This window comes from Marmota monax, unplaced genomic scaffold (assembly GCF_021218885.2).
Source record: "Marmota monax isolate L192 unplaced genomic scaffold, Marmota_monax_Labrador192_F-V1.1 WCK01_AAM20220418_F8-fsc00111, whole genome shotgun sequence".
Classification (NCBI taxonomy): domain Eukaryota; kingdom Metazoa; phylum Chordata; class Mammalia; order Rodentia; family Sciuridae; genus Marmota; species Marmota monax.
In genome coordinates, this window is record NW_026695067.1 from 4,437,960 (window position 1) to 4,452,640 (window position 14,681).

General features: G+C 43.5%; 1 protein-coding gene across 5 annotated transcripts; it reads left to right on the forward strand.

Moving 5' to 3' along the window:
• The first annotated feature begins 274 nt into the window (after window positions 1-274).
• Ubl7 (ubiquitin like 7) lies at window positions 275-14,247 on the forward strand. 5 transcript variants are annotated; one of them, XM_046428091.2, is made up of 11 exons: window positions 275-378; window positions 1,656-1,868; window positions 2,872-2,991; window positions 6,973-7,055; window positions 7,830-7,914; window positions 8,477-8,534; window positions 9,230-9,363; window positions 9,618-9,667; window positions 9,928-10,095; window positions 10,660-10,782; window positions 13,996-14,247. In XM_046428091.2, the coding sequence occupies exons 2-11, from the start codon at window positions 1,685-1,687 to the stop codon at window positions 14,131-14,133; spliced, it is 1,143 nt and encodes a 380-aa protein (XP_046284047.1). In that variant the 5' UTR covers window positions 275-378; window positions 1,656-1,684; the 3' UTR covers window positions 14,134-14,247. The 5 variants fall into 5 exon arrangements, with proteins under 5 accessions (XP_046284047.1, XP_058429783.1, XP_058429784.1 ...); XM_058573800.1 differs by having other exon boundaries at window positions 278-328; XM_046428092.2 differs by lacking the exon at window positions 275-378 and adding an exon at window positions 394-528.
• The last annotated feature ends 434 nt before the right edge of the window (window positions 14,248-14,681 follow it).

Here is a 14,681-nt window from a genome sequence, read left to right on the forward strand (position 1 = left end):
TTCCTCAGCCCGGCAGAACCGCTGGTCTTCATAGGCTTCTCAGGAGAGCGCGGGAATCCAGGGTCTGTTTACCTCTTTGGAAAAAGCCACACCAGCCCTCCCTAATTCAATACATCGCCGGTTAATCTGACATGAAACACTATCACCTCCCGCGAAAGCCCTCCCGCCGGGGATTTCAAACGGATCCGGAGCCACGCCTCCCCGGAACCGGAAGCATGACAACTAGCGCCCCTTGCTGGTCGACTATTTATAAGGGGCGGGGCTGCAGCGGAAACTGCAACTCCCGGAATGCAGCGCGGAGCTTCCGGTTTCCGGCGAGAGGGCCAGAGTGAGTGTTTACACTGGCGGCTCTGCGGCCGGGTTCCTTCCGCGGGACGGGTGAGGGCGCAGGGGCCCCTGGTCGCGCGGGCTCCCCTGGTCGCGCGGGCTCGACGTGGGTCGGCTAGATAACTGGTCCCGCCGGAGAGGTGGGCTAGCCACCAGACAGTGTTCCTACCTCACTGCTAGCTATCTGTGACCTTGGCCCAGGTGACTTCACCTTTCTGAATCTTGAGTCCATCACCTGTAAAATGTGGACAATAATGCCTGCCCCGGGGAACAGTGAGGATTAAGTGAGATTGGTGTACAAATCTTGTTTTAAACCTGGAGGCGGATGGTACCTTGAGTATGGATGTTTTAAGATGGGATGGGCAGCCTTTTCTTTTCCAATACCCTTTCAGAGACCTCTTTGGAAGCAATAATGATGACTAAAACAAGGACTTGCTTTGCTTTGAGAGACTTTTCCATCCTCAGAACTTTTGACTTCTAGGCATCCATATGTGCCAGGCATGTGGACAACATAGGCAAAAAATTCTAATGTTTGTATTCAAGGACTTTAAAGAGTTGGTGTGTGTGTGCTGGTGGAAAGTAAATAGCTGTTTTGCCCAGTGAGAACAACAGGAAAAAGAAGAGTTTAGAGGAGATTGTGTTTGTGTTGGCCTGGTAGGAGTCTGCTAAGAGACCAAAAAAGGAAGACTTGAAAAGTCAGGAAATTAGCAAAGGTGAGAGCTTTATTTTGAATGGAGACATAGTGAGGTGTACTTAACCTGTTGGGGGAGTGGCACAGGGCAAGGCTCTGTTAGAAAGGAAAGATGGCAGGAGGCAAAAGGAATGATTTTGTGACGTTTCAGTTTATTCATAGAGGTGGTTTGAAGCCAATTGAGGTGCTCTAAGCAGGGGAATGACTTGATCAGTTCTATATTTCAAAATCATGAGTTGGGTGGCAGCATAAATCTTTCACAGAGAAAGACCAAGGGGGGAAAAAAAAAACAGGGTACTTGATATAAGCTGTTGTAACTAAACCACCAAGAAATGAAGAAAAAAAATCAGAAACAAGGAATGCATAGGAGGGAGAGGATTGGATAATCTCACTTGAACCTCACAACATTCCTATTAAATTGGATGGTATTTATGCCCACTTTAAAGATGAAGAAACTGAGGCCTAAAGAGCTGAATAAAGGGAGGGCCACATATTCTAGTTCTGGCCTCCTGATGTTGCATCTAATGCTTCTCTAACAGTGTCACACTGAATTGTCTGTTATTTAACCCTTTGGTGGGTGGGAGTGGATTAGGATGGTGATCTGTCCTTCAACTACTGAGGCTTTATTCTTTTACAGGGAGAAAGAGAGAGCGCGAAAGAGAGAGGATGTCTCTCTCAGACTGGCATCTGGCAGTGAAGCTGGCTGACCAGCCACTTGCCCCAAAGTCTATTCTTCGGTTGCCAGAGACAGAACTTGGAGAATACTCACTAGGGGGCTATAGTATTTCATTTCTGAAGCAGCTTATTGCTGGCAAACTCCAGGAGTCTGTTCCAGACCCTGAGCTGATTGGTGAGTCTCTGTGGACTGGGCTTGAACTGCTGCTCTGATCTCTTATGTGGGGAGGATACTTACAGAATTACCAGAGTGAATTAAAGGCTTGGGATTTGTTGCCTCATAATGTTAACACTTCAGAGAAGTGAGTGTTAGGCGAGTCACAAATCATAATAGAACTCTTGCTTGCCATTTCAGTCATGTATTACATGGAACTGCTTCATCACAATTCCTAAACTATTATATTGTTGAGTTTTTTCTCTAAAAGGATAAAAATTTGGGGCAGGTCAAGGAATGAGTTGTTGATCTGGGGAGGCTCCTCAGTGTATCCCTTAAATCTTAAGAAATGATTAGAAAAATTGTTGTTTGGCTGGTTGATTAGAGGGAAGATGGAAAAATAAGGAAATGAAGACAAGGGCATTTCAAGTGGAGGAAGGAGGAGTTTAAGTATAATATAATTAAATTATGCTGTAAATGTAATTTATAATAGCTAAGGGTTTTAACTGGTGAGTAGGTATTTTCTACCTCACCAGATTGGATTCATCCTTTTTTGTTTTTACATTTTCCCACTTGTAAATGGAGCAATTTCTACAATGTTAAATTCTAGAGTTCTTTTATGGTTGGATTCTGTATAGCTCCATCTTGTGGGTTTGTACTTGCTAACAATTGTTGTTTAAATTTCTTTCTTTTGTTTTTGGACTAGAGATTGAACCAGGGGTGTTCTACCACTGAGATACTTTTTACTTATTTTCAAGTTTTGAGACAGGATCTTACTAATTTGATAAGGCTGGCCTCAAACTTGGCAATCCTCCTACCTTAGCCTTTGGAGTCTCTGGAATTACAGGTGTGGGCCACCACACTTGGCTAAAATGTATTTCTTAAATAAGAGTATGTTTTAAAGTATGTATCATTCTCCAGCTTTCTGCCCAACCAAAATAAGGTTCTCAGGGGACAAAAATCATCTAAATTGTTTTGAGGAACAAAATAAATGGACAGGTTTTTTTTGTTGTTTTTTTTTTAGATCTTATCTACTGTGGCCGGAAGCTAAAAGATGATCAGACACTTGATTTCTATGGCATTCAGCCCGGGTCCACGGTTCATGTTCTGCGCAAATCCTGGCCTGAGCCTGATCAGAAACCAGGTGAGTGAGCGTTGGCCCTTAGTCAGACCAGCAGAGTTTCTGTAATTTCTTCAAGGGAAGGGATTGTGTTTTCTTGAGGCATGGGCCTGGGTGGAACAAAGAGACAATGTCAATAGGAAATGACTTTATTACTTGATTGTATCACATTGATAAACAGTAAATTGCCACTAATGGTAGGAGATTTATTTCTCTACTTTCTAAGTTCTTTACCTGATGTTTTCTAATGGACAGAGAATGTGTTTCCATTTAAAGTCTTTAGATTAATAGCTTATTTCTGAATGAACTTTGTTTCCTTTTATTATTGTTGCTGTTGTCATTAGGAAAAAGCTGGAAACTTCTTGCACTTCTCTAATGCTGTAGTTTGTTTTCTTGTGAGCAAATCATCCTGCCAACTGCATCAGGCAATGATTTGTTCAATCAGCTTACAACTCCTGATGTACTGGTAGTTTATTTTCCAGAAAATGTTCCAACAACATTAAAGTCACTCTTGGAGAAAATATACAAAGCCTTTAAAGCCTTTCTGATTTATTAATAGAAGGTGCTACTTGGAATTCGTAATTTAAGTTTTATATTTGTGTTTTAAAAGTTTCATCTAGATAAAGGCAAGCTATATAAAAATTGTCAATTTGACATATTTTTATAATGTTCATGATTGTTGTCAGCTTGAAAATTTACCCTCTTTTCAGTTCTAAACATAAAGGTCAAAAAACATCTTCTTTTGTATTCTAATGGGAAGTGAGAAAGAAAAAAGAATCCCTTGACATCCAAGGGTTGACCTGGTACTCAAAAGTAGACCTTGGAGTCCTTTCATGGAACATGAACAAATGCACAAGTCACCAACTTTAGACAAGGACATTCTGAGGTCATCGTGGATCAAGACAAAAATAAGATCTTTATCATTTCTGAGCAGAGACCAAAATCTGTACATTGTCCAAACTGCAAAAGTGATCACATATCCTTCTATTCTGGCTAATGAGAATGACTGTTGCTTCTTTACCAGTAACTGCTGTATTTTTTCCTTCCTTCTTAAGAAGGATTATTAAAACATCCAATCATGCCAGGTATGGTGGCACACGCCTGTAATACCAGCGCCTCAGGAGGCTGAGGTAGGAGGATCACAAGTTTAAAGCCAGCCTTAGCAATTTATCAAGGCTCTAAGCAACTCAGTGAGACCTTGTCTCTAAATAAGATATAAAAAGGGCTAGAGATATGGCTCAGTGGTTAAACACTTCGGGGTTCAGTCCTGGTATTAAAAAAACCTAAAAACAACAACAAAAAATAAACCCAATCATGAAATTGTCCCCACTTCCCGATGGCTTCAAATTCAGAGCAAAATCCTACTTTTCCCAAACTTACCCAGCCAAAGCTTAAATCGTTTTTCCTCCTCCTGTACTGGGGTTGAACCTAGAGGTGCTTTGTCACTGAGCTTCATCCCAGCCCTTTTGATTTTTTATTGTAAGACAGGGTCTTACTAAGCTGCCAAGGCTGGCCTCAACCTGTAGTCTTGTCTCAGCCTCCCAAGTAGCTGGGGTTACAAGTGTGTGCCATTGCACCTGGCTTCAAAGCTTAAATCCTCTATGTCCTTTCTAATATCATCTTGTTGAGACACCTTATAGTTCCCTTTGGTTTGCATTCTCCTCTGTGTAGTGAGCAATAAACCCATCTTGTTCAAATGCAGGTGTTCTTCTGTGTTTGGGTGCCGTTCTTTTGCTAGAGGGCATTAACAAAAGAAAGGAATATTTATGGCTTCTGTGAGCTAGGTTTTTTTCCCCTTTGATATCTCACTTAATCATGACAGTGGCCCTGCAGGGTAGGTAACATTAATTAGCATTTTATAGATGAAGGAAAAGGGTTGGAAAGGTTACTTACTTAGAAATGAATGCAAGAGTCAGATGCAGTGACACATGCCCGTATCCCAGCTATTTGAGAAGCTAAGGTAGAAGGATTGCACACTTGAGGCTAGTCTCAACAACTTAGTAAGACCATGTTTCAAAAAATAAAAAGGACTGGGGATGTAGCTCAGTGGTAAAGCACCTCTGGGCTCAATCCCCAGTACCAAAAAATAAAAAGCATAATGCAAGAGCTGATAGGGACCTAGGTTTTAGAGGTTCAAGAGACAAAGTGCTTTCCAATAGGCTAGCTACCTCCCACCCTTCAAAGGGTACAGAGATGCCCATTATTATTAGCTCATTGCTGGCTTAGAATACTTAGAATCCATTTCCTCCTAACTTCTGCCTGGAGATTTATTTTTTAAGCAAATGGACGTTTTATTGGGAGGCGAAAAGAAGCTTTTCAATCTGAAAAGAAATGGCTTTGTGGCAATACTTTAAATATAGTTTCTCCTCTGGCACTCTTCTTCCAAAGGAAGTACATTCTTCTCCCACTAGATGAGAGCTTATAGGATGAAAACTGGCCCGTCTCTCCCTTCCCACCTGGATCCCTTTGGTGTTTCTCTATGGTGTGTTATAAATTCTCAAGATTTTACTTTAGCCTGCTATTTGAGCAGGGATGTGTACCCTGAGCTCCAGACATAAAAAATGACTTGCTATTCCTTCCGAACACCACATTCTTTTTCTTCCATATCTTTGCACATGTTCTCACTTAGGCTTGGAAGAGCTTCTTCCCTAAGTAAACATCTGCTCTACCTTAAGTGCTCCTCTCAGATCTTCCCTGGGAGGTGGCTGTGGATCCTGGTCCTGTCTCTCAGAGATGGCCAGTGCCCTTGCTTGCATTCACATATCTGCTGAGGCCATCAGTGTGGTATTTTATAATTGTGTGTTTGATCTAATCTCATTTCTCCTACTGCCCCAAGAATTCCTTTGTTTGTAAAGATTCTTATTTTTTGCTTCCTGTGACTTGCCCAAAGCCAGGCACAGGGTACATGCTCAGTATGTGTTTGTTAAATGAGTAAGTTAGGTAAAGTTGAGTATTTTTTGAGAGTTAGCCCTTGTTATTAGGGCTATAGGACATGACTGCTACACTGTATCCAGGAGTACAGTTCATTTTCCTTGGTAGTATGCCCCTGAAGTCAGATGATACAATCTATACAAACATATAAACACAAGTAGCAGTCCCTTGGTGAGGATTACCACACTTTAAAAAGTGTGACCCAGGATGAACTTCCTACCTACCTGGTCTCTTTGCTGTTACCCATATTTCTTTGAAATGGACTGAGGTCTTTTATGGTAAAGTAACCACAAGTAGCTGAGGTTATTACTAAAATTTCCCTTATGTATGAATTAGTGTCTAAAGATCAAAGAGGAGTTTGGGGCCTTGCTGTTGGGCATGTTATGGAAAGTTTTTAAGAGCCTTGGGAGCACAGTGTGTTTTCTTGGTCCTTCTTTTTTTTTTTTTTTTTTTTTTTAGATTTAGATTTAGATTTTTTTTTTTTTAGATTGAAAATAATATTACAGAAACATGAAAGAATACTAAGGAGAAAATAGTTACCCCTTGGACCTGTTACTTATCTAAGTGCTCTTATCCTCTTGTCCCCTCCAGCTTTGGACCACAGACACACTGACACTTTTTACATAGTTTTACTAGAAAGTACATATACAACTCTGTGTTCTATTTCTTTCTGTTAATATACTGTGTTAGAATAGCACTGTATTGTTAAGATGGTTTGCAGAGCACTTATTTAAATCCTTGCATAAAAGTCTACTGAGTTGATTTTACCTTCCTCCTTGTCAAATGTAAGAAGTCTAGAATTCCTATAGTTAGTTGTTGATCAGAACACCCTTTCATGTGGTAAGATTCCCTTGGCCTGAACTTGAATTTGTTTGTTTTATCTACTAAAACTACTTAAAGGAGAGTGCAGTTTTCACATCTGTGGCACAAATGGGTCTGAGTGGATTGTCACATTCTTACAGAGTGATGAGGGGAGGGAATGTGTGGACCAGGTTGCAAATGGCCATTTGCTGAAATGATGTTATTATGTCTGTGGCAAGGACATAACAAGGTTAACTGTGTCTTGTTCCCCAGAACCTGTGGACAAAGTGGCTGCCTTGAGGGAGTTCCGGGTTCTGCACACTGCTTTGCACAGCAGCTCCTCCTACAGGGAGGCGGTGAGTGTGAGCTGGGGCTGCAGGAAGAGGGTGTGAATGCTCGTGTTGATGGTGGAGAGTGGGAGCTGGGAGTCCCGTTGCCACAGCAACCAAGAGTTCCTCTGGGAGTTTTGCCTTGTCTGTGGGCCTCAGTAGAGCCCTATCTTTTCCCAGAGAGCCTGTCTTAGCTAGGTGTTAGTTGGTGTTGATTCCATCTAATGATAATGATATAACCTCTCTCATACTGGCCTCATGGAATGAATATGGCAGTAGCCAAAGTATCTACACAGTTTTTGCTGGGCCTCATTCTTTGTCTTTGGCTGAACTGCGTGCCTACCACCCCTTAACATTGGTTTCCTCACTGGGGAATGGGCTGATGCTTTTCTGTAGGAAAGTTGACAGGAAAATTAATACAGCTGTGAACTTCCCAGTATATATGAATATGAAATAGTAATTGTATGGAGATTTTAAAAGGCTTTTGGGATCTAGAGAAACCTTTGTTATTGGGCTTGTAATGAGACCTTTCATTTTGCAAGTGTTAGAACTATGGTGGGGAAAAGAACCACAGAGATTGAGGTATACTTGCCTTTTTTTTTTTTTTTCAATTCTTTGTTTCTTTTCCAGTAAGCCACAATCTCAGAGCAAAACGAGGCTCATTTATTTCTGGGGGTATTGTTTCGTTGTGATGGTGTATGTGCAAACATGTAGAGGGAGGAAGTCTTTGAGCAGAGTGTGGGCATTTGATGAATGTTTGAAACTAGTTGAAATGCTTAGTCCTCCCTGTTTCTCCTGCAGGTCTTTAAGATGCTCAGCAACAAAGAGTCTTTGGATCAAATCATTGTGGCCACCCCAGGCCTCAGCAGTGACCCCATTGCTTTGGGTAAGTTCAGGAAAGGATTTGAGGAAATAAGAGTTGTTGGAAAAGGAAAAACCAGGAGAAGGCCATAACCCTAAAGTGATTCTCACCATTTTCTAAAGAATCACTGGTCTTGCGGGAAGAGGAAAGTGATCAAGATGTGTTTTACGTACTTATCCCCTAAGAGTTCTCAGTCCTCCAGAGTGATAATGGTCTAAATAGCATAATAAATGAGGGTGTGAGCATGCCAAATGAGGGCTACATTTAGCCTGAATCACTTCAATCACTGAAGGGAAGACTTCCTATACAACTTGATGGATGAGGGAACTCAAAGATACAGAGGAGGAAGACTGGTGTGTTAATGCTCAGTGTTTGAAGCACAGTGGGGAGGTTCAGGGCAGGGGAACATCCCCACTGGAAGAGGAAGGAGTGTACTTGGATTGTGTTGCTTGGGGTGTTTCCTCCTCTTCTCATTAGGGCAGGTCCTATGTTCCTGTTGAACTAATTGTTCTGAGACTAGTGCCTCTTCACCATCCTGGATCTGACCAGATTTCCATTCTCTGAAGGGGGTTGTGTTCTCTTTTAGGAGTTCTCCAGGACAAGGACCTCTTCTCTGTTTTTGCTGATCCTAACATGCTGGATACGTAAGTGTAATCATCGTATTAGAGGGAATCATGTCTGTTCTCATGTGGTTAGGCCAGAAACCTAATTGTTGCCCTGGATTGTGCTCTTGGAGCCCATCCTCAGCCTGTCACTGGATCCACCTTCTGAATATGTTAGGAGGTGAGAAGGAGCAAAGGCTGTTTGGGAATGGTAAAGCTTAAAGTCAGGGACATGTGAGGAGTGTCAGGATGAAGCAAAATTATGTGGGACAGGGCTTTGTGTGCCTGGGTCAGTTTAGATTTTGTTTGGTAGATGTTAGAGAGTCCCTGAAGGATTTAAGATTTAAGCTCTCTCTAAAATATTAGAGCTAGAAGGGACAGAAAAGGCCACATCCCCTTGTTTTGCCAGTGGAAACAACCCTACCCAGAGACCGAGAAGGAAGCTGTCAAAGGTGCCCAGTATAGTAAGAATGTTGTCTAGGACCAGAACCTGAGCCCACCAGCCTATGCATTTCCCATCATGCTTTGTCTGAGATGAAAGTGATGGATTTGCAATAGATTCCAGAAACTGAAGGCCTTGCTTCATTGCTGAGGGCGGATCAGCTTCTTAGCATAAGATGCTGAAGGCAGGGCAGGAAAGGCATCTCTGTCATAGTGAGGGGGTACCCAGAACTGTCATGGTTGAGGATGTCTTTTTCCTTCTTGGTCACCCTTGGGTTTTTCTTGTCCCGTCTTAGATTGGTACCTGCTCACCCAGCCCTGGTCAATGCCATCATCCTGGTTCTGCACTCAGTAGCAGGTAGTACCCCAATGCCAGGAGCTGACTCCTCTTCCCGAAGCATGCCCTCCAGCTCGTACAGAGATATGCCAGGTAAGCTCCAGAAGAGAGTACTGTAGGCCCTTCAGGAGCCGGTAATGGCCCAAGGATTTGCTTTCCTCAGCAGCTATGTATAGTGTTGGCAGAGGGCGTTCCTTGGGAACTCTCAGTTTGAGTCAGGAAGTGCATCTGTCCTGTAATTTTCCAAGGGGAGATGAAATATGAATTTGGAGTAACTTGAGCTGAGATCTGGAGCTACGCCTGTGCCTTTCTGTTCTTCCTCCTGAAATCTGTTCACTCTCTTCCAGGTGGCTTCCTGTTTGAAGGGCTCTCAGATGATGAGGATGACTTTCACCCAGTAAGTGGCCCGACTGCCTGCTGCTTAGGGGAGATGGTGCTAGGAATGAGCCCCTCCTTGGGACTTGGCACTCCCAAGGCTGAGAAGTGGTCATAGGTAGGCCCTTTGTGGGGCCAAGACTTTGTCATACTGTTCCTTTTCTGTATTCTTTTTGGGATCTGGGAGCTTAGGCAGTCTTCCCAGGAACTGTTTCTGGAGTGGAGAGAGGTTCCTTTGGGGATTTCAGTGTCTTTCCTGATTCTGGATCCTCCCTTCTCCAGAGCACCCGATCTACACCCTCTAGCAGCACATCCAGCTCTCGACCAGCCTCCCTGGGATACAGTGGAGCTGCTGGACCCCGTCCCATCACCCAGAGTGAACTGGCCACTGCCCTGGCCCTGGCCAGCACGCCAGAAAGCAGCTCTCACACACCAACTCCTGGCACCCAGGTATGGAGAGAGGACTTGGAATATCAAGGCCGTGCCCCCAAGGGAGAAGCTCCCCAGTGATAGAATAGGATTTGCCTTTGCTGACCCTGGTGCTAGATCTGGTTTGAGCTATACCCTGAAGCCCCTGGTGGGATTTCTTGGTACAGTTCAGGTGACTTTCCCCTCATTTGCCTTAGGGCTAAGAGGTTTGACATAGGCCTGGCTGATTCCTCCTAGTATTCAGAAGAATCTCCCCTCATGTAATACGCCCTTCCTCATCCCTGACTGGGACTAGGTATCACCAACTTAAGCATTCCTGGTGATGAGTTACTCCAGCTTCCAAGGCCTTCTCTCAGAACTGGAGTCTCAGACTGGCTTGTGGGCTTAAAGTCCGTTTTCATGGAGTGGAAGAAAATGGAACTTTTTTTGCCCACATAAATAGCTTCATGTGGTTATCTCGTAGCAGATCCCTGTTGGAAGGTAGTAGTTGGGTACCCAAGAAGCATATGGGGTGATATGATAATTGTAGATATCTGTAGCGAGTTGAGATAGTTCTTGAGGTGACTCTGATTGATTTGTCTCTAGGGCCATTCATCAGGGACCTCACCAATGTCTTCTGGTGTCCAGTCAGGAACGCCCATCACCAATGATCTCTTCAGTCAAGCCCTCCAGCATGCCCTGCAGGCCTCTGGGCAGCCCAGCCTTCAGGTCAGTCTTCCCCATTTCCTGACTTCCATGTGACCCTCTTGTTGCTTTAGAAGCCAATCGTTTTTCTGTGCTGTGGAGTCCTTCTCATTTGGCATGCTTCGTTCTAGGTATGGGCATGGCGTGTGACAGGTGAGGAGTGTTCTTACTAAAAACAGTTGTCCCTGTGGCTTCTACTCCTGCTCCCAGTGACCATGACCTGACTCCCCTGACTGCCTGGCTTGTATAATCATGTCAGTTTTAGTCAGGAAGTCATTCATTCATTCAGTGAGCATGAGCTGATCATTGAGCATATGTAATACGAGGTCTGGCTCCAGATGCAGGGGCATCGGGAAAACTGGTTCTCATCCCTGCCATAATGGGGCACCAGGCAGGTTTGGAATTAGGGAGCAATAAGGTGAGAAACCCAGCTTCTTGAAGTGAGGGCTTAGTTAGGCAAAGTTTTTCTTAGGAAGGGGTATTTAAGCTGATTGTCAAAGAATTAACAGGTTTTATTTTTTGTTTTGTTTTTTGCGGGGGGAGGGTACTGGGGATTAAACCCAGGGGCACTTAACAACTGAGCCACATCCCCAGCCTTTTTTCATATTTTCTATGGAGACAGGGTCTCACTGAGTTGCTTAGGGCTCCAATAAATTGCTGAGCCTACCTTTGAACTTGAGATTCTCCTGTCTCCCAAGCTGCTGGGATTATAGACATGCACCACCACAGCCAGCAAGAATTAGCAGTTAACCAAATAGGGAAAAGAGATGTTTGTGGTAGGAAAGGAATAGTTTCCAGGTGGAGGCAACTCCCTGTTTGAGCAAATGTGTGGAGGCATATATTATATACTTAAAACTACAAGGCTCCAGGGGCTAGGGTTGTGGCTCAGTGGTAAAGTGCTCACCTAGCATATACGAGGCCCTGAGTTCGATCCTCAGCACCACATAAAAATAAATAAAAGGTATTGTGTCAACTACAACTAAAAAATATTAAAAAAAAAAAAAAACCCACAAACAAAACTTCAAGGTACAGTGCAGCATCCCAGTGTAAAAAGTTCTGAGATGGAGCTGAGAAAGGGAGCCTGGGTATGCTGGGTGTGAGGGCCCTTAAATGCCAACTTAAGGAGGGAGACTTGGCAGGTTTGAAGAAGAGGAAGGGTCACCCTGGCAGCTAAGTGGAAAACCCAAGGCCTCAGCATTTTATCACATGCCTCCACACGTGAGCTGTTAGCTTTACGTCTGCTTCCTTTATTCCTTACAGTAAGCCTGTTCAGGGAGTGTCATTCCTAGAACTTGTCTAGATCCCAAAGCCATGAAATGGTAAAGACAGAGTTCAGACCCATGTGGTTTTCACTACCTCACTGGCCCTTAGGGACAATGAGGGTAATAGGCACAGGACATGAGGACAACTTCTCCATGCTTTCATCTTCCCCTGTTAGATGCCTGTTCACTTGGCTCTGCAGCTCTGCACTTGCCTTGGTTCCATCTGACCTATCAAATGCCTCCATGTTGATGTGGGCTTTTTTTTTTTTTTTTTTTTTTTGGTACTGAGTATTGAACCTAGGAGCACTTAACCACTGAGCCACATCTCCCTGCCCTTTTTATTTTTTGATATAGGGTCTCACTAAGTTGCTTAGGTCCTTGCTGAGTTGCTAAGGCTGACCTTGAACTTAGACTCCTCCTGCATCAGTCCCCTGAGTTGATGTGTGCTTCACAGTCTCACCCCTGCCTGGCTCTTTGCATTTGCCTTTCTTCCCCACTGCCTTCTTCCTGCATGTGTACACACAGTTTTCCCTACATTGCATACTTCTTCCTATCATGAAGTAGGGATATTGATGACACTATGAAAATACTAGAATAAAATGTGAGTGTATTTCTTTAAATCCTTATAGTACATAAGGTCCTTTCATGGCTGAAACTAAGAATCCAGGAGCCATTAAATAAGAGTTATAAGCCAGGCATGGTGGTGCATGCCTGTAATCCTAACAGCTTGGAAGGCTGAGGCAGGAAGATTCCAAGTTTGAGGCCAGCCTCAGCAATTTAGCAAGGCCCTAAGCAACTTAGTGAAATTCTATCTCAAAATAAAAAATAAAAAGGCCTTGGTATGTTGTTCAGTGGTTAAGTGCCCTTGGGTTCAATCCCCAGTACCGCCCCCCCCAAAAAAAAAGAGTTATAAATTTTGAGTTTATAACTCAAAATTTGAGTTCTGCCTGCAAATCAAACCCAAATAACAATAACTATAAAAACTAAACAAAGGCTAACTAAACTGAGGGGGAAAGTCTAACGTATCACACAGAGGATGAAATCTTCCTGATGTATAGAGGTTCTAGAAATTAAGACAAATAACTCCATAGAAAAATAGGCAAAGGGACTGATGTAACTCAGTGGTAGAGTATTTGCCTAGCATGCACAGGTCCTGGGTTTGATCCCCAGCTTCACAAAGTGGTGGCAAAGAATATGAACAGACTATTCACTGGAAAGGAAGTACAGATAGCTATTAAACCCATATAATAATTCCAGCAACCCCTTTTCTCAGAATTTGTTCTGGAGGTTTATGTGCCTGTAGAAAATGACAGTTGTAGAGTCAGTCACTGCAGCTTTTGTGATAGCAAAAGATTGGAAACAGTCCAGTTTTTGTGTTTTAAGGACACACATGTGTTAGAATATTGTGTGAGTATTAAAAAGTTCTTTTATGTACCAATATGGAAACATCTCCAGGATAGATTAATTACATTAAAAGCCAGCTTAGGTTATTTAGTGAGATCCTGTTTCAAAGATTATTTTTTTTTAAAAGGGCTGGGGATGTAGCTCAATGGTAGAGTGCTTGCCTAGGAATATACATTTATATTCCTTGAAAGAAATAAAATAGGTTACTTGGGGTAGGAGTTGGACTAGATAAGAGTAAGACTTTTCACTACACTATTATGCTAAAAAACAAAACTAGTTTTATTCCTCTCCCATTTATTTGTGTGTGTGTATGCACACATGCACACAAGAGAAAGAATTGAGACAGTAATTTGCATTTTCTCTTTTGACCCTTTCTTACTGTAAAACTTTGAATTTGTGTTCTTAACCCTCAAGCCTTTTAATGTTCCTGAAGTCCCCATTCCATGGAACTTAGTATACCACCTTTGCCCTAGGAGTCCCATCTTTTTTTCTTTTCCCTGAAAGTATAGACCTAATTGCATCTTCATTAGGGTCCCAGTTAACAGCTTCTGTCTACCCTGCCTTTCCACAGAGTCAGTGGCAGCCCCAGTTGCAGCAGCTGCGTGACATGGGCATCCAGGATGACGAGCTGAGCCTGCGGGCCCTTCAGGCTACTGGTGGGGACATCCAAGCAGCCCTGGAACTCATCTTTGCCGGAGGAGCCCCATGAACTCCCTGCTCCTTCTGAACCCCCAGCAAGTTACAGAGGCTGCTGATGATGATGGGAGACACTTGTGAAGATGTCTCCATTTCTCTTCTCCCCAATATACCTGATGGTCATCAACTCTCCTGCTTTGTCCAGTGTTTGGCCTTTCTGGCTGATCTGAGCTGGTAGAGGCAGGGGGGCAAGCAGAGTGTGCGGTCTTGGTGCTGTGGCATCAGGGAGCAGGGTTGGCCCCTGGTTCTGGGCCCCAAATAGAGGATTTTAGATCCACATCATGGAATGCTGTGTAATACCCTTGTTCACCTTTGGGATTGGTAGTAGTAGCCCCCAGACTCTTTGGTGCTTTGGGGTATGACAGCCTTAGGTTGTACCCAAGGCTGGAGCAGGGCTATGCCAGTATTCAGGTGATTGTTATGTGACAGTTATAGCCAGAAGAGGCTCATGCTTCTGAGACATCCACAGTCTAGGGAGTAGCCAGTGGGTTTTCAGAGGGAGCAAGTGGGTGGCTTGCCTTCCACATTACTGCTTCTCCCAAAGCCTTTCAAAAAATTCCT